The sequence below is a fragment of the Nuphar pumila genome, chromosome 14 (assembly GCF_984573655.1).
Source record: "Nuphar pumila chromosome 14, dmNupPumi1.hap1.1, whole genome shotgun sequence".
In the NCBI taxonomy this organism is placed as follows: domain Eukaryota; kingdom Viridiplantae; phylum Streptophyta; class Magnoliopsida; order Nymphaeales; family Nymphaeaceae; genus Nuphar; species Nuphar pumila.
Genome location: NC_143262.1, coordinates 76,958,592 through 76,985,715, shown reverse-complemented (window position 1 = coordinate 76,985,715; position 27,124 = coordinate 76,958,592). Strand labels below are relative to the sequence as shown.

The 27,124-nt window shown below is 39.8% G+C and overlaps 1 protein-coding gene across 2 annotated transcripts in view; it reads right to left on the bottom strand.

Moving 5' to 3' along the window:
* LOC149817019 (PH, RCC1 and FYVE domains-containing protein 1-like) overlaps positions 1–27,124 on the bottom strand; it is a 38,475-nt gene that overhangs the window by 5,167 nt on the left and 6,184 nt on the right. For both annotated transcript variants that reach the window (XM_089988166.1, XM_089988167.1), the window contains 4 exons: positions 24,841–24,927; positions 24,622–24,741; positions 1,186–3,252; positions 957–1,103 (listed from right to left, as the gene is read on the bottom strand). In XM_089988166.1, the coding sequence (XP_089844292.1) occupies positions 957–1,103; positions 1,186–3,252; positions 24,622–24,741; positions 24,841–24,927 (2,421 nt within the window). The remainder of the gene's footprint in view (positions 1–956; positions 1,104–1,185; positions 3,253–24,621; positions 24,742–24,840; positions 24,928–27,124) is intronic.

The following is a 27,124-nucleotide window of genomic DNA, read 5'->3' as shown; positions in this document are numbered from 1 at the left end:
CTCTTTCATACTTAATGGAAATGAGATTTCCCTGCGAATTTATCATACCCTTGGAATCATACTTTCATCCGGGATGCAACTACAGTTGCAAGAAGCACTAACTTTAGGGAAGTGAGCATCGGCCTAGGATTTGGGATACCGAATCATCCATTAGTCAAGATCTCATCTAAAAAGCAGTTCACAGTTATCCCACGAATGTGATAATGCAACATCATTTACCCCTGTGAGTGGACTGAGCATTTATTCCCTGTTCGGATATCCAGGACAATGCCCCTCTAACCTGATAACACTCCAGGGACACCAACAAAACAATTAAAATAGCTCAGGGTGTTTTCGTTCTCAAGATTATCAAAGCTTAACCAAGAACAATGTCAATCACGAACCTATCAGTGAAGAATTTTTACTAGACCACCAATTAACCACTGGTAAGCTTGTTATTTTTCAAAATGTCATCCAGAAATTATGCATGCATTATCTATTGTGAGCAGCATGCTGCAGTATCTCAATTGGACCAACTTTCATTATGCTCATGGTAGTCTCAGTTGAACAGCCTTCTTATTTCCTTACACATTTGTTGCCTGATTTTATGCTTCTTTCACAAGAAATCATTCTAAGTGATGCAAAAATGTGAGAAATATAGCATAGACAGATTAGATGGCCATGAAGAAACTGGACCAGTGACCTATACACTCTTGTATTAGAAATAAGAATGTGTCATTGTGATGAAGAGAGCCGTCTGGAACTCAAGAAAAAGATATTTGACAAGAATAGATTATAAGAAAAAAATGGTTTATTTTTCCAAATATTACAATGGTTCCACAACTTACTCCTATATAGGTTCTCTAGAGGAGGAACTTATCGCTGTCAATTGCAGACAAGCGCATCAGATAACAGATGCCTATAGCAAATTATTGAGAAGATTTCTGCATGAAATATAACTTCTGATTCTTACATACCTGTGCAGTTAAGGATTTAATGACTTCCTTAGCTGCTTTGCATTTTGCAGATTCTTCCGCAGCCAGTGACAGAGCTTCCTGAGCCTTCTTTGCTGATTTCTGCAGTTCATATTCTTGGAACTCACATCTTTGTCTTAGACTCTCAACCTAGAACATGAGAGTGCAAATTTATAAAATGATGATTTCTCTCTCAACCTAGAACATGAGTGCAAATTTATAATTTATTTACCTGGGGTCGTAACTTCTGCACTTCCTGGATTAAAAGTTCATTTGTTTTCTTAAGTCCATCAGCAATGCTTTTTGAAAAAGAAAGCCCTCCTGTTGTCGGAACAGGTGTCACAGAACGAGGAGGACTGGACTTCCTTGAAAAAGGAGAAACCACCCGAGAATTCATTCCAGATTGCATAGCTGGTGTGCTCACGGGCTTGGGAACAACACGAGCAGCTGCGCTTGGTAAAGCAATGTCTTTCAACTGTAACAGAGTAGCCATCTGGGAAGGTAGAGCTAGGGTCAAGGAATCAGGCTTCTTGCCGTATTTGGCTGTTTTGCCATCCAAATACTCAACAAGGTCTGACTTTGAAGATTTAGTCTTGAACCTATCTTTGTTTTCACCTGATAGACGAGGTACACTATTCTTCTTGTTATTTGAAGGACCACCAGCCTCTGATATTTTGCTAAGCTTGAAATAACAAGAATCACAAACTCGATACACCTTGCCAGGATTAGGAGATAAAGCCGCTCTTAATGCTTTTTTGGAGCTGCAGGAATGACAATGCACAAGTCCACAATTGTAGCAATGATGTTTCTTTCTTGTAAAACCAAATGCCTGCCTGCATGCTGAGCACTGTGACTGGTCTGTGCCAGATACCCATCTGTGGAGACATATAGCTGCAGTAAAATTTGAGCCACAAGAAATATGTTTAACATGCCTATCTTTTAGAGCCTCAACAAGTGTGGGTGTTTTACGATCTTCAATATCTCCATGGCCTAATCTTCCATTGGCTCCTTTTCCCCAAGTGTAAACTTCATTTCTTGATGTGCGTGCAGCAATATGGTAGGAGCCACAACAGATCTCTTCAATGGATTCACTTACAAGTTTATCTTCTACCAAGCAAGGTATCTTTCCATCAGACGGAGGATTGCCAAGTTGGCCATAAACAGTGCTTCCCATGGTAAAGACATGCCCTGATGTAGTCAATCCAATTGTAAGGCTGTGTCCACATCCCACCTTGTGAAAATTATACTCAATAAGGGAAGGCACACATGTAGGAACTGTCCGTGTCTCTTTATCCCCATGACCAAGACGGTTCTTGTCTCCATCACCCCAGGTGAACAACTTCCCTGATGAAATACTAGCACTAGACTGTGTCACAATCACCTCTACCACAGCAGCCGTGTGCCACACTCCACATGCAACTGCAATCGTCTTCAGCCCCTTCAAAGAGTCAACTTCTTTTGGGAACAGAACACTTGCTCGGTCACCATGCCCCAAGACACCAAATGTTCCATCACCAAATGTAAATAATTGCCCCTTTGAAGTAATCAAGGCGGTATGCCATGCACCACAAGAAACTGCTGCAATCTGAATTCCTTCCAGAGGTCCACAAACTCTCTTGGGTATCCAGTGGCTAACATCACTGCCATGGCCAAGAAGTCCAGCATTATGTGTGCCATCCCCCCATGTAAAAAGTTCACCAGCCATAGTAACTGCACATGTATGGAACTCACCACAGGCAACAAAATCAGCACCGCATGCTGAAAACGACTCAACAAGTCGAGGTTGACTAGCATTCATTCCAACACCATGCCCAAGCCGGCCTCCAGATTCCTCACCCCAGGTAAAAACTTCGCCTTGTCTGGTAACCAGTGCAGCATGTCTTCCACCACAAGAAACACCATGAACATCTAAAACTATGTTCGATTCAAGAGGCCTAGGAAGCAGTAGGTCAATTCTAGGAGTTCTAACATTTCCATTAGTCAGAGAAGCATCAGACAAAATCTGTCCCCAGACATAAACATCTCCTAAAGCATCACAATCATCCTGAGCAGAACCCTGACTAGAAGAACTAGGGGCACTTGAAATACTAACTCGAATAGCATCTGAACTTGCTCCTCTAACTTGCATATTTGTATTATCTATCCCTGCATCTGATCTAACTGAATTTGTGGCACTTTCAAAGGAGTGAGCTCTCAAATTTTTTGTATTCAGGCTGGTGGAACTCTTCTGAGAGCTAATCTCTACTGTGTTACCAAGGGAACTTTCACTTGGACTGCTGGATGTGAGATCACCACTATCCTGAAAATTTTCCACGAAAACAGGTGATAGATATGTAAAGGCAATGACAAGACTAAATAAATCTCAAAGCAACAGGCCATAAATTTTTTTTCACCAACATAGTGTTTTTCACCAAAACGTGCCATGCAGATGCTTGTCTGATATAGGCTAATTTGAGAAATAGAAGCAGGAGGTAATGTCCAAGGATGGCAATCCATCATAAGAGAACTTATTCTTGATGATGCAATTGAGAAAGAGTATGTAGAAGCCACAAAGACATCCAGTTTCTAGTTCCATATAGTCAATTTCAAAGTGGTTAAACTAAAAAAATTGGTAGGAAACGAAAGAGCATAACTTAGAAAATTTGATATAAAAATTTGACCACAAGGAAAAAGATACATATGAAAGACAGTATACCTGATGCAGAGCAAGACCGACCCGGATCCATACCGCATGACCCAGGCACGGCCAGGGAAACCGGCTCCAATGGGATGGACGATCAGACCCAGGTGATGGATCCGATCGCGAGTCCGGCACCACGATGCAGGGACGTGCCCCTGCGCACTTACGCCAGGCGAACGAAGAATGGAAACGGTGCAGCCCACGTCAACAGCCCCAACAAGAGCTGAAAGCATCGGGTCTCGGTCCCGGGTTCCGGATCCGAGATCCAGACCCTGTGCGCAGCCTATTAAGTGCCCAGCCCTAGGGTTGCGTGCAGTTAGAGAAGTTTTGAAGATTTGCTCTCTTATTTTATTGTTTCTGTTTCCTGATTTGCTGCCAGCATTTGTTCTTCTGCAGCCATTACTTTTATTCCCTATTTTCTTCATTATTCTTCATTGTAATTCGTTCCTTTCAATAAATAAGTTAAATAGCATCAAATCCTCGCTGCATCAAAGTGGTATCAGAGCCCAACCCCTCCTCCTTGGCCGACGACATAGCGCAGAAAGCGAGGGACGATCCTACGAATGGGAAGGAGCGTGAGGAATCGGGTACCGTCAACGAAGACCCCATGATGCGGATGATCGATACGATGACGAAGATCCAAGAAAATCTGCTACGTGTAAGCAAGGACGTAGCCGGCATGTCAAAACGCCTGGATGGGATCAAAGGTTGGATCGTCGTCCTTGAGTCACCGGTGGAGTCGTGTGTGATGTCAATGCCAAAAACAGAAGCGGCAATGGGAGACGGTCCAGCGGAGGTCGCAGCAATCAACCCAGGCCCTCCGACCGTCCATCTGTCGGTTGTGCACGAAGAGGGCGTCGGGATGGGTCTGCGCATGGAAACAGGTCCCACAAATGCCCTGCAACTGGTACCGTTTCTGAATCTCGCCCCGATGACGACTGCAACTAAGGCGGTCGGTGCCCTCCAACCGAACCCGGGGGTCATTGTATGTCCCTCCAGACATCGACCTGGGTGCGCAGGCCTGGCATCGACCCACGACACAGGGGTTGCCGGCCAGACCTGGACTGCAGGGCCCGAGCGTGACGCTGGGCCAGGCGGCAGGCGTGACTGCGTCAGCCCGGGCCGGGACAGACCTAACAACCCTCCCACCGCGCGTGCATGGTGGGTCGGTCGCAGCTCACCAGCGAGCAGGGGGTGTGGACCCTTGTGGGTCGGACCGAATCCGACAGGGTCCGACCAGGAGCTGGTTCTATCGGGCCCCAGACCCGAATCCCGGGGACCATCCTTTGGGTCTCAGGGAGCGGGAGCGGGTCCGGGCCTCAGACCCCATTACCCGACCTACCCAGTTGGGTCCGGTTCGCAGGTCGCCCCAAACCAGATCCAACCTATTACTTTTGAACCCCAATTCAGATCCACTGCCGACCCAAACCTATATCGGACCCGGACGGAGCTTCAGTTTGAATTTGAGTCGGGTCAAAACCAGACCCATCCAATTATGGATCAAGGATAGAGTTATAACCAGACCATCTCACACCACAACTCGATCCATGATCCTACCCACCCCATTCTGGGTCCGACGAATAGCTTAAGTTTTGACCCAATCCAGATCCAATCGGGTGAGTCATCCCAGTACTACACAAACCAGACCCAATACCCATACCAAACCCCAAACATGACCCAACCCATTAAACCGTCCTCGATCCAGGACCCTATCCCATATCCAACCCACTACTTTCACCATAACCCAACTTTCAACCCAAATCCATATTACCCCATTCCCACCAACTCAGACACAGTTCACTGACCAGTCCTACCACCTATCATATCGACGCCTCAACGCCGGCAGCAGATGGCTCCCACCCAAGGACGGGCCAGACCGAGGCAGTTCCAGACAGCTGCTATGCAGATTCAGCAGGGACCGATGCAACCTGAGCGTCGACCACATGTCACTGGCGTGCGTCAGCATCAACCCCCAGGCGAGCAGTATCGTGATGAAGATGACGATGCCCTGATGGATGATGACGCCTTCTGGAACGAGTACCCTGCAGGAATAGTGGACCCTCACCAGCAGAGAATGCCAGAGCACCCCTCTACCTACAAGGTGAAGTTGGACCTTCCAGAGTTCGCGAGACGATTTGATGCAGAGCAGTTCTTCGACTGGTCCTATGTTGTGCAGCTTTTCTTCGACTACAACATTGTAGCTGAGCACCGTCGTGTCTGTCTAGCGTCCACTCGGTTGAGGGGCATAGCGCAGACGTGGTGGGTTGAGCTGCAAAGGTCGAGGGAACGGTAAGGACAGGAGCGCGTGCAGACATGGGAGGAGATGCAGAGATTGATGCAGTCCAAGTTCCTTCAGACCATGCCGAGAGAGCCTACAAAGAGTACCTGACCCTACATCAAAGCACCCGTACCATGGCAGAATACACTGCTGAGTTCCATCGTCTATCTCTGCGAGTGCAGATCGAGGAGACCGTCTGCCAGCAGGTCACGAGGTATATTTCTGGTCTATGTCCTGTTATTTCTTATGACTTCAGTTGTGTCACAGTCGAGTCATTGGATCAGGTCAGCAGTTATGCCATGAATGTGGAGAAAAAGTTGAAAAGGAGGCAGGAATATCGGGCCACCCGGACTGATCAGCCCAGTCGACCCAAGTCGAGTTTTCCAACCAGGAGAGTGAGCTTCCCTAGTAAGGAAGACTCAAAGTCTACCCCAAGAGTCGACCCTAGCAAGTCTGACCAGTCCGGACCAGCATACCATACCAGATCCAAGGCCAAGCCTAGTGAGCCTACCATCCATTGTTTTAGGTGTTAGGAGTTAGGACACATAGCATCCAAGTGCCCCACCGTGAACAAAAATGCTCATTTCAACGAGGGTATTGTTGAGTAAGCATCCGATAGTGAGGCTGAGAGTGAGTCGTCGATTGAGAGAGAGAATGAGAGGGAAGCCGTAGAGTTCGATGGTAACGTCAAGAATTTGTTGTCCATCCATCATGTTTTGACCGCACCCCGCGAGTCGGCCCCTGCAAAATGGTTGTGGAACAACATTTTTAGAACCCGATGCAACTGTGAGGGGCATGCGTGCGATGTTATCATTGACATTGGGGCTTGTGAGAACATGGTTTCCGAGAGTGTCGTGTCCACCCTGAATCTGAAAACGGAAAAGTTGTCCCAACCATACAAGATGGCGTAGTTCAAAAGAGGGAATGAGGTCCCCATTATCTAGCGTTGTCGAATTCGGTTCTCTATGGGGGAGCATTACCACGATGAGGTGTAGTGTGATGTAGCACCTATGAGTGTGTGTCATATTCTGGTGGGACGTCCTTGGCAGTTTGATCGCAAGACCATTCACGATGGCCGTAGGAACACGTACTCATTTATTTTTAAAGGTCATAAAATAATCCTTCTCCCTATCAAGGAGACCGGTTTTCCCACTGTGGATAAGCCCGAGCGAGTTCCCCGGCTCGCGGGCCTATCATACTGAACTTTCTTGAGCCATTGTAGGGAGAATGGTTATTGTTATGCCTTGGTGGCCAAACCGTTTATGAGTACGTCGTTGCCCGTTCCCGCGGACATCGCGCCCCTTGTCAAGGAGTTTCGTGGTATTATGCCAGACGACCTTCCTGATGGCCTACCTTCGATGAGAGTGGTGCAACATGCCATCGATTTGGTCCCGAAGTCGAGTCTACCTAACCTCCCCGCGTATCGCATGAATCCATCTGAGCATGCCGAGCTGTTGAGACAGGTTCAAGAGTTACTGCAAAAGGGTTTCATTCGTGAGAGTGTGAGCCCTTGAGCAGTGCCCGCCCTTCTCACTCCTAAGAAAGATGGATCCATACGCATATATGTCGACAGTAGAGCGATCAATCGCATCACTGTCAAGTACCGTTTCCCCATTCCCCGGTTGGATGAGATGTTTGATATATTGGCTGGGGGCTCCATTTTCTTCAAAATCGATTTAAAAAGTGGGTACCACCAAATCCGTATCCGAGAGGAGGATGAGTGAAAAACGGCATTCAAGACCCGTGATGGGTTGTATGAGTGGTTAGTCATGCCTTTTGGGTTATCGAATGGCCCGAGTACTTTCATGAACATGATGACCCAAGTGTTGTGTCCGTATATAGGAAAGTTTGTCGTAGTATATTTTGATGATATCTTGGTCTATAATTCTTCATTGTCTGTTGTGTCAAGTCCTCGAGATCTTAAGGAAGGAGAAGTTGTATGTGAATGCCAAGAAGTGTGAGTTTATGATGTCAAGTGTTGTATTTTTGGGTTTTATTATGTCGTCTAATGGAGTGAAAGCGGATCCCGCCAAAGTCTGTGCGATTATAGAATGGCCTACCCCAAGGACTATAGGAGAGATCTGTAGTTTCCACGGGCTAGCCACTTTCTATCGTCGTTTCGTGAGAAACTTTAGCACCCTCATGGCCCCTATCACAAAATGCCTAAAGGGTACTAGTTTCCATTGGACTCCGACCGCGGGCAAAGCTTTCACGCTCATCAAAGAGAAAATGACTAGTGCCCCCATACTAGCCCTTCCTGATTTTAGCGCAGTCTTTGAGGTTGAGTGTGACGCCTCTAAAGTGGAAATTGGTGTCGTCTTGAGTCAGAACCGCAAGCCCATTGCTTTCTTTAGTGAAAAGCTGACTCAGGCGAGGTGTCAGTACTCCACTTATGATGTCGAGTTCTATGTCGTTGTGCAAGCCCTTCGTTACTGGAGGCATTATCTCATTTATAAAGAGTTTGTCTTGTACACGGATCATGAAGCGTTGAAGTATTTGAATAGCCAAAAGAAGTTGAGTGCTAGACATGCCTAGTGGGTCAATTTCTTGAAAGAGTACAGTTTTACGGTTTGCCATCAATCAGGTACTCTAAACAAGGTAGCTGACGCACTTAGCAGGAAAAAATAGTCTTTTAATGACTATGTCCGTGCATGTCATTGGGTTTGAGCAATGCAAGGAGTTGTACCCAACGGACACTGATTTTCAGCAGGTCTAGGAAGGGTGCCTGTCCTCTCCCAACACAGCAGACCCACGGTTCGTTATACATAACGGTTACCTCTTTCAAGGTAATAAGTTATGTGTGTCATCATTCTCTCTTAGGCTATAATTGATTTCTGAGCTACATGAAAGGGGACTAGCTGGGCATTTTGGACATGATAAGACGTTCGCTCTGTTAGATGAACGCTACTTTTGGCCCAAAATGCACAAAGATGTTGTCAAGTTTGTCCAGAGTTGTCGAGTATGTCAAGTGTCCAAGGATCGACGTCAGAATAGTAGTTTGTACACTCCTTTGCTCATCCCTGAGAGGCCTTGGAAACACGTTTTCATGGATTTTATTGTGGGTCTTCCCAGAACCTCGCGTCGTTTTGATTCCATCTTAGTTGTGGTTGACCGATTTTCCAAGATGGCTATCTTTGTCCCGTGTAAGCGAACCACTGACGCCTCGTTAGTAGCCTCGTACTACTTCAAGGACTGTTAGTTTTGCAACCTGCAGTTCGTTCCACGCTGGAGAGCTGCAAAACAGAGAGAGATAGAGAAAGGGAGAGAGAGGTTTGGGAAAAACCGATACCCAGCTGTGTATGGGTCGGCTGCTGTGTATTCCTTTATGCTAACATGTGATTACAAACAAAATTAGGGTACTAGAATACCCTTTTTACAATAATCAATATTACATAATGTCATTAATGAAGAAGTGGGTGTCACGGGTTTGGATCTTCAGATCCATGACCCGTAACCAGAGAAAACACTTCTTTTCACCCTCCCTGAAGTTGTGCATGATCTTGAATCATGAACTTGCCTTTTAACGTCCAAAATCTGTCTTTAGTCAATCCTTTTGTAAATATATCCGCCACTTGATCTGTAGTTCGAACAAATTCAAGCTCAATCTATTTCTCTTCTACCTTCTGTCTCACAAAATGCTGGTCTATTTCAATATGTTTGGCACGACTGTGATAGATTGGATTAAAAGGCATACTAATGGCACTCTGGTTGTCACACAAAAGAAGTGATCGAGATATCGATTCTCCTACTTCTGTCAGTAGATGTCTAACCCAAGTAGCCTCAGCAGTGGCGGCTGCCATTGACCTGTATTCAGCCTCTGTACTAAATCTGGCAACAGCCTTTTGTTTCTTACTACTCCAAGAAACCAAATTCATCCCAACAAATACACAATAGCCGGATACTGATCTGCGTTCATCTGGATCTCCCGCCCAGTCTGCATCAGAATAAATAGTGATCTCATGTGCACTTTGCCCATTTGTCTTTCGTTTATATATGAGACCATCCCCAACCGTTCCCTTCAGATATTGTAGTATCCGTTTAACTGCTTCCATATGCCCTTCACATGGGGCATGCATAAACTGAGAAACTTGATTCACCGAGTAGACTATATCAGGGCGAGTAAAAGTGAGGTATTGTAACATACCCACTATGCTACGGTACTATGTGGGATTATCAAATGGATCTCCATCTTGAGAGCTAAGCCTTTGATGAAGAACGCTAGGAGTGCTTAAGGGCTTGCAGTCTTTCATACCCGCTTTATTGAGAACATCAATAGTATACTTATGTTGAGTGAGAGTCATTTCTTCAGAGGAACTGTCGACTTCAACTCCAAGAAAGTACCATAGTTTGCCAAGGTCCTTCATTTTGAACCTTTGATTCAAGAGATGTTTGACTTCTTCAATGTGCTCATTGGAACTGTCAGTGATGATGATATCATCCACATATATCAACAACAGAGTAATTGTGTCTTGGTTCTTAAATATAAATAAGGAGTGGTCAAGAAGAGATTTCTTAAAACCATATTTTTGTATTTCAAGAGAAAAGCTGTCAAACCAAGATTGAGATGCCTACTTCAATCCATATATCGCCCTTTTCAGTCTGCATACATATTTTGTAGGATTGCCTTCTGCGTAACCAATGGGTTGTTCCATGTAAACTTCTTCTCTCAAATCTCCATGAAGAAAGGCATTCTTCACATCAAGTTGGCTAATGGTCCATTGGTGTTCAATAGCTAAAGAAAGTATGACTCGGATTGTCCCCATCCTCACCACTGGACTAAAGGTTTCATCATAATCCTGTCCTTGCTCCTGTGTAAAACCTTTGGCTACAAGTCTCGCCTTGTATCGCTCTATAGTCCCATCTGGTTTATACTTTATTTTGTACACCTATTTCGAACCAACAACATTTCTGTCAGGTGGTCTTGATACGACATCCCACGTACCACATTCATGTAGAGCTTTCATCTCCTCATTCATTGCTTCAATCCATCTTTTGGAATTTGATGCTTGAGAGAACGTTGTGGGTTCATCTTCTTTATTCAAGGCTGTTAGAAAGAGTTGAAAATCTAATGAGAAATTTTCATAACTGACCCACCTTTCAATTGGATGGCGAGGACGTGTGGATCTTCTAGTATCAACAATGTTGGATGTTGAGGATGTGTCCATGTCTGAATCGACTATGGTGGGTGACTCTCTTTCTCGTCGAGTGTAGACAAAGCCTCTATATCTTCTTGGATTCAAAGTTGAGTCTGTATTTTCATGATCAATCATCCCATCAGTAGACACAGGTATCTTATCCTTTTGAGTGCAATTTGAGCAAGCATCACTAGCTCCTGCGAGAAGTTCATAATTCAACCAAGGATAGTAAGCCTGAACTTCATGTTTTGATTCTGAAGAACTAGTACATTGACAATCAAAATTCAATTCATCGAAGATGACATTTCTTGATATTTTGATGCGCTTGCTCACCGGATCATAGCACCTATACCCTTTATAGTCATCGGCATAACCCACAAACCTGCACTTCAAAGCCTTGTCCTGAAACTTATGTCTCCTTGAACTGTCAACATGAACATAGCATAAACAGCCAAACACATGCAAATCATAGTAGTTGAGGTGAATACCAAAAAGAGACAAGTAAGGAGACTTTTTTTCCAAAATAGTCATGGGCAATCGATTTATCACATGAACTGCAGAATGAAAAGCCTTTGTCCATAAAGTGATCGGAAGATTACTATCATGCATCATGCTCATCGCACTCTCAACAATATGGCGATGCTTTCTTTCAGCAATCCCATTTTGCTGAGGTGTGTGCGGGCAAAACACCTTTTTCCTTATCCCATTACTTTGAAGAAAGTTAGTAAAGTCAATGAAAGAGAATTCACCTCCTCCGTCACATTGGAAACTTAGGATGTTTTCAGAAAATTGGTTTCTGACAAAGGAATGGAAGTTACGGAACAACTTCAAAGTCTCAGATTTATGTTTCATGAAAAATATTCAGGAATAGTGAGAATAACTGTCAACAAATAAAAGATAATATCTAGTTCCAGACATAGAAGCAACTGGAGCAGGCCCCCAAACATCAGAACAAATAGTCTCAAAAGGTCTTGAAGTTCTTTTATTGATAGAATGAAATGGTAAAACATGACTCTTACATAAGAGACAACTAGAACATTTGTTGTCATTTACATTTATTCCTAAACTTGACTTGGGAATGAGGTTACTTGAAACAAGCTTTTCAATGAAATTATTACTGCAGTGACCTAGACAACCATGCCAAAGGTTTGGCTTATTGATTTCAGAAACACTAAAAACGCAAGTAGGATTTTCAGAAGACAACAATGATTGGAGCTTCAAGTTTGGGTCTGCAGAGCGAATATGTGCTAAAGGATCTTCTTGAAAAACATACATATTGCCTTGTCGTTTTCCTCTAGCGAACGTCTCCTTCGTGCAGAGATCCTTAACAAGAACAGAAGAGGGAGTAAATTCAACTGAGGCTTTGATATCATCAACAAGTTTAGAAACTGAAACAATGTTTTTCTTGATATTAGGGGCATAAAGAACATTTGAAAGATTGATGGAAGATTCGGGCAAGGGTATGATGGAGTTTCCAATATGCGAGACAGAGTGGTGTGATCCATCTCCAGTAACTATACTACTTCTACCAATGTAAGGAACAAGTTTTAGGATCTTACCTGTATCACCAGTAACATGAGTCGCTGCGCCAGAGTCCACATACCAAGTGCCTTGCTCATTTTGTTTCAGATTCAATTCTGCTAAGGCTGACAACAACAACTCTTTTACTTCTCCGTTGGTCCTTGTATTGTCTGTGCCTCTTTTTGCTTCAGTTTGTGTTGATTTTCCTTTATGGATTGAACCAGCAGTTTGTGTGGCCCAATTTCATAGATTGCCTCACATGATCACCTCAGATCGTGACACTCGCTTCATGAGTCATTTTTAGAAATCATTATAGGCATTATTGAAAACCAAGCCCCAGTTCAGCAGTGCATACCACCCGCAGACCGATGGCCAAACCGAAGTCATGAACCACACCTTAGGGAACCTACTCAGGAGTTGAGTCTAGTTGGGGAGAATGTCAAAACTTAGAACCTAGTCTTACCGCAAGCCGAGTTCGCCTACAATAGTTTCATCAACAGGTCCACGGGCAAGTCTCCTTTTCAAGTAGTTTATGGTCGTTCACCAACGCATGTAGTAGATCTAGCACATGTGTTTAGTCCTCAAGACCCAGCCCCAAACACATTTGATGCCATTGAGTACATGCGTGATATTCACAGACAAGTCAGAGCCAAGCTTGTTGAAAGTTACGAAGCTTACAAAGCCTTTGTGGACCAGGGTCGTCGAGATGTCCAGTTTCAAGTAGGACAGTTAGTGTGGGTTTACCTGCATCCTCAGTGTTTCCCAATAGGTACTTATAGTAAGTTGAGTCCTAAGAAGCATGGCCCCTTCAAGATCCTTCGACGATTGGGTCTGAATGCCTACCTCCTTGAACTGCCTGAAGATTGGCACATTTCGCCTATCTTCAAAGTTATTGAGCAGTCATATGTAACCTCAAAATGTCAACTAGCAGATTTCTTCACAAAGGCTCTCCCTACACCACGTTTTATGTCACTTCTTAGCCACCATTCGGTAATCTCACTGTAAGTTTGAGGGGGTGTTAAATATATTATATATACACCTAACATGTATATATAATATATATAGGTATGTATATTTCTCTATGTAAATCAAAATATCCTTCAAAGGTATTTTGGTCATTTCACTATCTTGTATAGATAGTGCCCACTAGAGGCACATTTGTCTTTGTTATTTTTTATTTTCTTCTTTTTTTATTCAATGTAAATCATTCATCATTGGAGGGCACAATGGGAAATTACCCATAGAGCCATTGGGACCTCCCCAACGGCTCTATTTCTAGTTGTTGGGGAGGCTCAACAGCTATATGGGCCTCCTCCTTTCTCTGTAAAAAGGGCTTTAATCCCATCTTGTAATCTATGCTTCTCTAAAAGGTGTTCCTCAATAAAGATATATGTTTTGAAAGTGTTTTTTCCCTTTGTGGCTCGTGTTGGCACATTAAGTGCATTTTGTGTGTTTTTTATGTCACTTTGTGGACTCAAAGTTTGGGATTGTTCTATTGCTCTTGCAATTCAACATTTGCAATATCTCTCTTTTTCCACCGGTTCGTGATACTATCATGGAGGCTTCCATGTGTCCACAGGTTTTGCCTCTCCTGCTCTTGGGAAGACATGGCATTTTGACAACGGATCACACAAAATATTCAGTATAAAAGTACCTGATTATGAGTTTATATATTTATTATTACATTCACCAGGAACAAGTAAAGGTTGATCTCATCTGTATGATTCCATAAAGCTTGCCAAAGAACAGTTCTGAGATAGGCTTTACAGCAACAAGGACTAACAGTAGCAGGCTTGCAGCCAATGCACAAGTTCTTGATAAATAAATTTGTAACTACCACTAAGGATTGGTTTACCACCTCTAGGACTATAGAATGCAGTTGGACCTCACGGAAAATTCTGTTGCCAGTGAGAGTAGAGGTCAGCAAATTAGAATTTAGAACCAACAAAATGATGGAATTATCAAGATTCTGGTGGCCAGGAGACTGGAGGTATAGACTTGAAGACAATGAATCAATTTTGTAGCATTATGTATGTATGAGAAGCTCAGTGATCGGACTGATGGAATTCTTATGTTCTTTATATGCAACATAATCAAGTTTGCAATGTTATATAACTCCACAAACTATGTTAGATAGACAACGATGTGGGTACAGGACACGATGCAGATGTGCTTGGTATGAGACAAGTTACGTAAAATTAAGACTCTGGGATACACACACACACACACACACACACACACACACACACACACATATATATATATATATATAAAGTGATGTGTATCTTCCGGACCATTTATCTCCCAGATTGTCCCAGACCTCTTTAAAAAACATATATGTGCAAGTTTTTTGCTTAATTCAAACTTGTAGATATGTTTATCATTGCTTATTTACTAAAAACCATGCTTTGGATCGAATCAATTTAACAAAAAATCTTGATTTTTAGTTAATCAAGTTTTTGGTGAAATATATATTGTTCACTTTTACATTGAGCTGAAAACACATCTAAACATCAAAATGCTTAAGCTAGTACATGTTTTCTACTAAATAAAGTGTAGAGATCACATCTATGAGTTTAGATTAAACAAAAAATGCATGCAAGTATGCTTTCTAAAGAGGTATGGAAGATACACATCTCTCTCTCTCTCTCTCTCTCTCTCTCTCTCTCTCTCTCTCTCTCTCTCTCTATATATATATATATATATATATATATATATATATATATATAATTTATTTATATGTATATTAGATAAAACTGGACTTGGTTAGGGTTAACTGAGTCTAGTTTTGGACAGAAATGGACCTCAGTGTAGTTGACTGCACCTGAAAATGTGGAAGACAATATATATGAACCTGCTAAATGAAAAGCATACAAAACCTCCTAAATCAACCTGGACCGTCTGATCCTAACATGAACGGATGGCCCAGGTTCATCCCATTTAAACCCCACCTTTTTCCTCATTCCCAACCCTAAACACGTTCTCTCTCTCTCCCCTTCCTCTTCCTTTTCCTCTCTCACTGGACGTGGCTGCCGGTGACCTTAAACCAGTCCAGCGACACCTCCGGCCATACCCCAGTCACCTCCCATCTCATCTCTCCACTCCTCTCCCTCTACACTCACCTTCTCCCCTCTTGCTCATAGTGGTTGTCGGCAACCTCCTAGCGATAAACAAGGCCTCAGGTGATGCCCCACCTGGTTGCTCCTACTCTCCCCTTTTGTCTCTCCCCTTCGGCGTCATTCTAGCCGCTGCTCCCTTTCGTGGCTGTCGGTGACCTCCCAGCGATGACCAAGGCCTCCGATGATGCCCCATCTAGTTGCTCCCACCCTCACCTCTTGCCTCTCCCCTCCGGCAACACCCTAGCCGCTGCTCCCTTTCATCTCTCCACTTCGGCGACACCCCAGCCATTGCGCCTTTGACGACATCCCAGGTCGTCTCTCTCCTCTGGCAACACCCCAACCGTTGGCCGATCAGCCTAACAGGCATTGCCGTAGATGGTGTTGCTGGAGCCAGTGGATCATCGCCAAAGTCGAGCTCATCACCAGAAGGGAGAGGAAGAGAGGGCAGTGGTTTAAGGCTGAAACAAGAGGGAAAAGGAAAATATTTAAGAGGGCAACCACAGTCGGACTTCATTTAGCATATATGTCATAGTCACTTATTCCTCAGAGATATTTTCAAAAAGTGAAAAATCTCAGGAAAATCTTAGAAGCTTAAAAATTTGAAAAAATGTAAATAATAGTAAAAAAAGAATAGGTTTTCTATTATTTTTCTTACAAAAATATAAAGAACCAAGTTTTTAAAGTTTTTAAAATACAAAAGAAACAAAAAATAGAAAAACTGAACTTAAAATATATAAAAATAATATTTTTAAAATAAATTTGCAAAAAAATTGTGATAATATCATGATATTTTCATTTTAGCGATATTTTGAAAATATCATGAAATTTTTCCAATATTATTGGCTACCTTAATTTCTCAAAATTTCTAGCGAGATTTTCAAAATATCACTGACTATGATATATATACTACTTATAAAGGAGGAATGAGGGGCATTAGAGAGCCAAAAGTTAGTTGTATTGTAACATTTTAAAAATGAAAAAACGAGAATGGTTTGGGTTGAATGTAATTTACTATTCTTTTGTTTTATAGGAGTACCCACGCCACACAAGATTTTGTTAAATGGCAAGAATGCGTTATAATTAATTATTATCACTTACTAAATTAGTTGTGGTAATAAATGCATTTTAATAAATAGAAATTAGGAAAGCTTAGAGAAAGAGAGATTAGGAAAGCTATTTACATGTGATATTATGGGAGAGAAAAAATAGGAAAGCTACTTAAATAGGGATTGTATGAAGACGAGAGAGAGAGATTAGGAAAGCTATTTACATGGGATATTATGAGAAAAAAATAGGAAAGCTACTATGACGACATTAGAGAGAGTGTTTAGGAAAGCTATTTACACGGGGATCTTTTGGGGAAAAGAGAGAGAGAGATGCCAACTGATCAAATTTTATCGATATCCAACCAAATCAGACTCCGCTTAGTTGAGGATTTGGTATGTCAAAACCATAGCCGATTGTAATCTGATGCAGGCATGGTTTTGATTTTTTGCTACTGAATCGGACAAACATCTGGATTTGATAGAAATCTGAATCTGTTAACATGTAAAAAACTGATTTGGTATGAGCTTCTCACCATCCAAATTTGAATTCAAATTAGAATCCATTTAGTCAACATTTGATTAATCGGATATAGTATGGCTACATCTGATCCGACTTCAAACCATTTACATTCCTATTACTAGATTAAGCTTTACTCATGTTTGATCTGTGTGTGTGCGGGGGTGCATGCAGTTTTACTCATCATGTTTGATTTGTGTGTGGGTGTGGGTTTGTACATGACCCATCTGTAAGGACATGCCATTTTCTAGTATATATAACATGCATTTAAAATTCTTAATCTAAAACAATAAAGCACGAATAGCATCTTAAATGCAAATTCTTGAACAATAATTCTAAATCATGATTAAAGACATTAAAAAATAAATTTAAGTAAAACTTAAAAAACAATGTAATCAAATGACATTAAAGAAAAATATAAGTAAATAAAAATAAACAATCAAGATCGCAAAAAGAAACAGATAAAGTTAAGGACACGGTGTTGACTATGCCCAACACAAGTTTGATCATGTCCATGAAGTGTTGTGGTGTATCCAGGTGTCATGTCATGTCATGTCAACACGGGATGCCCATGGTAAGTGGTGTCTGCATAAATAGTTCCTAAATCAAAAAAATTTATTGTTACTAAAGGTTAGCACGGTACAGACTCTAAATACAGAGATTCTGATGTACCAAAGTGCAATCATATGACCCTGAACATGTCCTGTTGAAAGTTTGAAACATATCATCTAAATCATATTCTAGCAATCTGATTCTTCTATAACAATAAGATTGGTGGAGTTGGCCTTTGTCATCAACGTATCTTGCATTCTTTCCATACCAGAAGACAAGAAGATAGCCAAATCCACCTTCTATAGATCTTGGTTAATTTCCCCAGTCTCCTCACCTGAGTGACCAATTAGCATAGCGGTTCATGCATAAGAGTGATGGACCAGCTAAAGAAAATATCTAGCTACTCAAAAGGATAACCTTTTGCATATATATATGAGAACTAGAGTGTGAACGGAAATTTTCATGGGGCTTTTTGTTTTTTCTTAAATCTGATCTTACAGATGTGATCTACATACGTGGTTTTAAGGGAACTGGCTCTTGAATCATCCGATTACGATGACTAGGTAGGATTTTTTAAGGCTTGAAAATCGATGGATCAAAATTTTCATAAATATTCAAGCATCCAAAAATTATATTTTTTTGTCGAAAAAGCATGATCCAACAGTCAATTCCTAGGAAATGGATCATGCTGAATACATCTGCAGGGTCAGATTTGCAAAAATTCATCGGAAATGCCTAGTTCATACTCTAGTTCTCATATTTCCAATTCTCATATTCTACTACATAATATATATATTGAAAGAGAGAGAAGGTGGTAGCCGCCTACCACCTTCTTAGTGAGACAGCGGCGTGACTGTTAGAATGCACGTGATCTGACGGTCGCAAGCTAAAAGTCACAAAAAATGACTTTTAGCAACTGTCACAACTGCCACTAAAGCCCTTTTGGGTGAAAAAAAAAAATAACGCGAGGGATGCGCATCACACGGGCACGCATCCACTCGCGTCTCGCTGAGAAGTTGGTAGGCAGCTACCACTTTCTATCTATCGATATATATAGGAAAAGTGGTAGCTGCCTACCGCTTTTTTGGCGTACTCCCATCCTACCACATGTGAACAGGTGTTTTCAGGTAGTTTTTCGCAAATCTGTCCATGCAGATGTGTTGGGCATGGTTGATTTGCTAGGAAACAACACTTGAACCATTTTTTTTATTAAAAATATGATTTTTTAAACCTTGGATATTTATGATAATTTTAAACCTTTGATTTTTAAGTCTTAAAAACCTACCTATGTGTCTAAATCGGACAATCCAAGAGTCGATCCCTATAAAATCAAGCATGTAGGACACATCCGTATGGTCAGATTTAAGGGGGGGAAACCTTAAAAAACCTGGTAGATTGGCGATAGGCCAGGAAAAGTTGTAGGCAGCTGTCACCTACTATATATATAGTCAAAATCATAGTTGTCAAAACAGCAATTGAAAATGGGAAGCAGGACGGAAATCAAAATTGGGAAGCAAGAAGTGAATAGGAAGCAGTAGGGGGAATCGATTATGAAGCAATATAAGAAATTATGAGAAATAAAGATAAAATGATGGATGTAAGAAATCTTTTAAGTAATGAAGTTTTTTGAAGAAAAAAGGTGTCCATGAATAATTACGAAATAATGTCTACAATTGACAACTATGTCAGCTTATTAGAAAACTATCTAAGATCATTGAATAGAATAACTAAATAACACACTTGCATACAATCAATAAAAATGAAAACTTTCAAAAACTACAAGTTCGTAATTTTATTTTGGAGTTTGATTTGAATACAAAACATTGAAGTAATAAAAAAATGTGTAGCAATTAATGTGTAAATTCATCACATATATTACAATTTTAAGAAACTTCAACTAAGTCTAACAATATAAATAAACTATTATATGATACTTTTATACAATAAGAAATGTGCAAATTGCCTTTTAAAAAGTGAGGGACATAATAATGAGGGAGAAGGACTCTCTTCTCATTTGCAAAAAAGAAAGGTACCCATAAGAAAAGGGTAATCTTTTATGCCCTTAACATTTTTTAATTTAGCACATGCAAGATTGTCTATTTAAGTTTAGCAAAGGACACAAATACTTTGAAATGTTTTGTTAAGTTGTATGTATATATATACATATATATATATATGTATTTATAATGATGTAATAGGTAAATACCCATTAGGGGTATTTTGGTCATTTCGGTCCTTGTAATAGGCTGTGTCCATTAGGGACACAGTAGTACTTTTGCTTTATTTTGTTCTTTTGTCATTTTCTGTTTTTATAGGGACTATTTGGTCAAAGACCAAATAGAGTTGGATTTTTTTTGACTAATCAACGTAGAATTGACTAATCAATAGAACAGCCCAACAGCTCTATTTGAGACTACCGCTTGTGTATAAATAGGGATGAACCCCCTCTTATTCTTTAATGCTTCTCTTAAGCATTCATGCTCAATAAAATATATATTTTTAATGTTCTTGTGTTCCTCTTTTAAATTCTTTGTTGTCTTGAATGCACTTAGTGCTTGTGTAGTGTCTTTGTGCTCTTGTATTGTCCCTTAGTTGGACTTGTGTATGTTCATGTGCACTTTGTGTTTATAATCTTGTAAGCCCTTAGAGGCCCTTGTTTTGTATTTTTGCATATTTCATTACATGGTATCAACGTCAAACTATGTCACATGGACTCTTCTAACAGGGTACCACACCCGCGTCGCACCCGCACCTAAGCAGGTGCGACACTTGGACACAACTTCCTTTGTGTTAGGTGAAGTCCACCACACTGAGGTCCATTTCTATCCAAAAGTAGATTCAGTTAATCCTAATCAAGTCCATTTTTATCTATATTATATATATATATATATATACATAAATGCACACACATACATGTAGTGTTAACTTAAAATTGTTAAAAATTATATATATATATACCCTCCCCGCACCCCTGCACCCAAGCTTTTTTAAAGTGCCGCATCCGCACCCGTACCCGCACCTATGTGACATAGGTGCCAAAAAAATCTTTTTTGGCATTTTTCTTTTTGGGTCTTTGGATTATTTGGTTCAAGTTCGTGCTTCGTGAAGGTTCGTAATCGTGGTGTGGCTTGGATTCAAGAGAAATATTGACCCGATATGTATCTTAAATCTTTAGTGTTACTTGAGTTATCTATCTCATGCATTATGCACGAGAAAACACTCATTTTTCTTATCTTTGAAAAGTTATTGGTTATTTTAGTTAAAAATTAAAATCTTTAAACATTTTTCAAAATTATTGTTGGATTTATTCTTATTAAATGTTTTATAAGGTTTATAAAATTTGTTTGATCTTGTGAAATGATATATATGTATGTTTTTATGAGATCTTTTTTGAATCTTAGTTTTTTAAACTTGTTTTATATGTATGTATATGATCTAGTATTCTTAAGTATGTGTTGTTGGCATTTAGATGCTCTAGTCGAACACTTCATGGTTATAAATGTAAAAGCATGTTCATATTTATTGTTATATTGAAATTTTTTGTTTTTCCAAAATTGTCAAATACTTTAAAATAATTTAAAATGTTTATTTTTAAATAGTTGTGTGTGTCATTTACAAGTATGTTTTACAAGATTTTGTTTTGATGTATTATTATGTGAAACATAAAATATTTTATGAAATATTAAAAAAAAATTATGTGGTTAGGATCTTAGTAATCATGGATACTTTATTGTTTTGAAATTTGAATAAATGTTTTTTTTATATGGATATATGATCCTTATGCATAAGGTATTGAGCATGAATTCTTTTTATAGGAGTTATTCACTTTTATGAATGTTTTTTAAATTATTAAAAATAATTATGTTATTGTTGGCCCTTATTTTGTGGACCCTGTGATCATCCCTTGTGGATAATTATGCCACGTATCATATGTTATTTTTCTTGTATTAGACTAATCTATTACTTGCATATATGCGTAAAAATGTTTTTATACATATCTTATGTGATTCTTCATAGTTTTTTATATGATATGTGGCTTTAAGTTATTAAGATTATTGCATATACATGAATTTTGATCGCTTTATGAGTATCCATGATTAGTTGTATTTGTATATGCTCTTGGTTTTCTATATAGTTCTTTGAGAATCTCTATATATGTTTTGGCCTTCTTTAATGTTGTATGTCTTTGTTGTCTCATAGTAGACTTGTTTGTATTGGCCATTGCACTATATTCATTCTAAGGTTTCATCTACCTTTATTGGATTTGATTTGATTTGAAAATTTGTTTTTCAAATTGGTTCCCATACATGAATTCACTTGATTTCCATGAGTATGTATTGCCTTCTTATGACATTTATTTTGTCCATCACAGATTTCATTTCTTTTTGGCCTTGTTATTAGATCAAGGTTAGTTGTTGAGATGAGTTATGTATGCACCTCATGTCAAAGTTGTTTGATCTCTAATTCTATGAGTGTGTTGTATCACTCATTTGTTTATTTGGCCATTATTATTATGTTGGTTGCTTATAATTATGTTTATTTATGATGGCTATCTATTTTTGAAAAATCATGGTGTTTCGAAAGATTGTTAAAATTGGTATCATTATTCTTCTTGGTGTCATTAGTTTGTTTTCATTACAAGCTCTCTTACCTCACGAGTTTTCTCCTATTATGTTTTATTTTATGTAGACAAGAGATATTTTTCAATGTGGAGAATTATGTGCACCCATTGGTTATTCACATTTTTTTTATTTAGCAAATCAGTGGCATTGTGATTGTGCTCTTGTTCTAATAGCTGATACACTTGAATTTTGATAGTCATTTTATGTAGACAATAGATGTTTTCAATGTGGCGAGTTATGTACACCCAATGGTTATTCACACTTTTTGTGTGTTTGTTAAGCCCATAAGTGGCATTCGATTGTTCTCTTGTTCTAGTAGCTGATACACTTAAATTTTGAAGTTTGGAGGTCTAGTGAAGTGATTGCTTGTGGTGGTCGAAATATTGTTAAAATTTGCAAAATATCATTTCTTGATATTTGTGGGATTTTTAAAATCTCTCCATGATATTTCTAAACTTTTACTACTTATTTTTTCCTTGTATGAAAAAATGTTTACTGATAAAATTGCACGAATTTCATTGATATATATATATATATGTTTTAAAGATTGTGATTTGGTTTCTTGTAGTTAAACTCATTCTAGGTTGTGTGAGTGAATTCTAATGGGTTGTGATTTATGAAATTGCTCTTATTCATTATTATGTGCATTAAAAATATTGCATATATATATATATGTGTGTGTGTGTGTTTCGAATTGATTATCTTGTTCACATTGTTGAATGCATAAATTTAATTAACTCCTCTTTTCTTAAGGGTTTGTTTTTTGAAGTGTTATACTTAATATGCATGTTTTTAGTATAAATTCATAATTTGTTTTATTTGAAGTGTTTTTATAAAAAATTGGGATATTATTAATACATGATTGTTTATCACTTCTTGATTATTTATATGTTCTTCAGCGAATAAATTCCCTTATGATCAATATTTATATTTTTTTGAAAAATATGTTGATTTGGGTTTATGATTGTCCAAAATTGATTTCATAAAAAAAAATTCTTTGAGGTATGCTCCTCTTATCTTTCTTAATGATTGTCTAAAAATTATTGCTAATTTGTTTGAAAATTTTTACTTGAGTGTTAGTCTTGTTCAAACTTCAAAATATACATATTTGTTTTAAAACTTCATAACTATTTGGTTAGAATACCTTCTTTTGCCTTTGTGCTCTTGTATTGTCCCTTAGTTGTATGTGTTTATGTGTATGTGCACTTTGTGTTTATGATCTTGTAAGCCTCTAGAGGCCCTTGTTTTGTATTTTCATTTTTTATTTCCGCATATTTCATTACATGTTTTACACACAAAAAAAGGTATGAATAGAAAAAGGCTACCCTCTTAAAAGTTATACATTGGAGCTTTTAATTTTGCACATGCTAAATTGCTTACTAAAGTTTTAAGAACTAGAATCCCTGAGGAATTGAAATTCCTCAACTTGGAAATTGGAATTTTAATTAAAATAGAAACTCAACCATGGGAATCAAGATTCTCATGTGTAGGAACCAGGATTCCCATGTATGGGAGCGCAATTCTAGACAGCTTTAGGTTCTCGCTTCCTAGGAATCGTGATTCCCACTTGATAGTAGTGCTTCTGGTAACTATGGTCAAGACTTTGTAGATAAGATTGTCATAATTTATTTAGTAAGAAACCACTGCAAGGGCCGCCGGCGTGACCAATGGGGTGATTGTAAAGGCATTGAGTTGAAGATGGAGGATCGAACCCTGCTGGTGCACGGGGTGTGTTTGTAGCTTTTAGAGGTGGGCCACGTAAGGCAGAGTGGTCGTGGGGCCCCTCCTGGGGTTTTCCCTTGGTTTGGCGAGGGTTCCTCATCATAAAAACAAATTGCTTTGGATTCAACGTGTTGATTAAAGAATTGATCTTCTTCTGAAACTTTGGTGTAGTTTGAGCTATTGATTTTTACATTCCTTTAGAAACCTATCTGTAGTTCAAAAAATTTTAACATAATGTATTTCTCTGCTAAAGCAACTGTGGAAATCAGATTTTTACATCAGATCCATGAAACATTCAACGCAAACATTATCAACAATATATATATACATATATATATATATAATCAGCACCCTCGAGGATATAAAAATATCATATCAACAGCATATATATTATCAGCACGATGTGATATGATATTGAAAAAAGAATTTAATCTAACAGGAAACCTATGGGACTCAATTTAGAGGAAAAAATTTACATCAAAATATAAGTTTCCAGCACTCCGGCCATCTATTTTTGACCGTCCCCGTTGGCCAGAAGAAATCAATGCCTTCAGTCCAGCAAACCAAACCTCAGCCTCAATCTTATCCTTGCAAACCTACAGTAGCCAAATTGAAGCTATTTTCATCATCATAAAAGAAAACAAACTGAAACACGTGATCACATGCACACACACACACATGGACGGTGAATTTACCAGATCAAGAGATTGTTCACCATTGTCATAGATCAGTGAAAAGGACAAATAATCCTTCTCAGGGCACAACTGTCGCTTGAAAATTGGCTGAAATACAACATAGATAAAATTTGATTAATAGAGACAGATCCTGCCCAACAATAGCAAACATAGTTTCATTTTTTTTCCTTTGAAGGTCAAAGATAATTTTAACTACAATTCAAGAAACAGAAGCTAATGAAGTTCACCAGTAAATGCTCATATATTTAAATAGTAAAGATCCAACGGCTGTTATGCATGCAGAAATATAGCTGGGTTGCACTTTAAATATGCATGCAGCTACGCAGCTACCTTAAATGGTAGCTGCATGCTTTCCAAATTCTCATTAAAAGGGAAACCCTGCTTTTAAGATAGAGTTTACTTTATTAAATGACTCTCCCACACACATGGATGCATACGTGGATCTCTCAGCTAGTCTTATTGACAAGTAGCACTTTGCACAAACATGTTAAGCAATTAGCATTTTTTTAGCATCAGAATTGTTTGGATTTTTCAACCTTTTAGTTTAGGTAAATTCTCATATACTTTTGGTTTTACGGTCACCTTCTACAAATGTATCATGCTTTGCTCCTTTTAAGGCTCATTTCAATGGATGAAAGCATGAAAAACACAAACACATGCACTTTACGAATGTGCATGTGTGACACAATCTACTCTATAGTCTAGTATGACCATGATAATAAAGGGAGGAAAACCTGAGTGATCCAGCAGGTCATAACATGGCCTTCTTTGCTCCATGACTGAGCTCTAGGAGCATAGAAAATTAGGATCCCAAACAGCAAACCAATCACCCACTTAACCATACATAACAGAATTCCAACTTTCTTCATCTTTACCGACATTCTCCTTTCACCATAAGCACCCAAAACCCACAAGACAGACTCTTATATACAAAACGCCAGAACCCTTTAGATCAACATTTTGTACAAGTTTTACATTTTGGCAAATGTAACCACATGCATTGAGGAAGCCTCATCTTATAAACATATCTTGACCAATGACCATGCTGTCACTTATCAAATGATAAGAATGACCTCCCAACCAAAACCATTTTTTTTCTAAATAAGAAACCAGGTCATGGCATGAAACACGGTTTCATACAGCGTCAGGGAACCCAATGGAATCGGTCATGCCAACTCAGGCAAGTTTTATTTGACCATTGCACAACATGACCCAAGTCGTGACTCACTCGGTTTGCTGAAACTGAGTTGGGTTGTGAGTCTTGTGACAATGATGCACAGAAAAAACGACCAAGCCAGATGTTAACCCGAGTGTCATCAAATTGTAACAACCGACCAAGCTATGGTAGAATTAATGGGTAAGACCTATGTCACATGGGTACGGGTGCGGGTGCGGGGGTGCGGTACTTTCAAAAAACTTGGGTGCGGGGGTGCGGCAAAAAAAACAATATATATATATATATAGGAGGGTCCGGGTGTTCCCCCGGCGCGGGTCCCAACTTCGCTGTGTATTTTTTACTAAAATAAAATACAAGCAGACACGACACGGGAGGTTAATTTTTTTTTTACCCGACTTTGGTTTGGACACACAGTAGCGTACGGACCGTCCGGCGGGTAGGAGCCAAGTGGCGCCGAGCGGGAAGGAAGGACAGCAGGCGGTCATGTGACTCAGCGGTCACATCAACAGCCACAGTCCCTTTAATTTCCGAATGCGCCAAAATCCCCCCCCCCTCGCAACCCTGCATCTTTGTTTCTCAATACTCAATAGTTACTATTCTTGTTTAAAGTTAGGAACGTTATTTCACTGACTTCCTCTGACATCCATCACCATTTAAAAGTTAAGTCATGACTGCTCTAAAGCAAAAATCGAATGGCTAGATTTATTTCGAAAAGGACTTTTATACCAAATTCAATAAAGGTGGCGGTTTACGGATTAAAGTCTTGACTTTTATGTTCAATCGTTGTTTACCGCATCACTCACTCGATGCCATAAAAAAAAACCTCGGTCACGGCGCCTACCTTACCCCATATAATCAAGAGAGTGTGGCCTCCTAAATTTCCCTCCAAGCCCTCTCTCTCTCTCTCTCTCTCTCTCTCTCTCTCTCTCTCTCTCTCTCTCTCTCGGGGGTTAGGGGGATGGCAGATTTTGCTCCTAATGTGGAGGACGGAGAGCTTTGGCTGTCGGCCGATGTGTTCCCGGACGAAATCTATTGTCTGAACCATCACCCTCCCTCCAAATTCGAGTTGGAGTTATGCGAGCTCACGTCCTCCATGGAGAAGCTCGC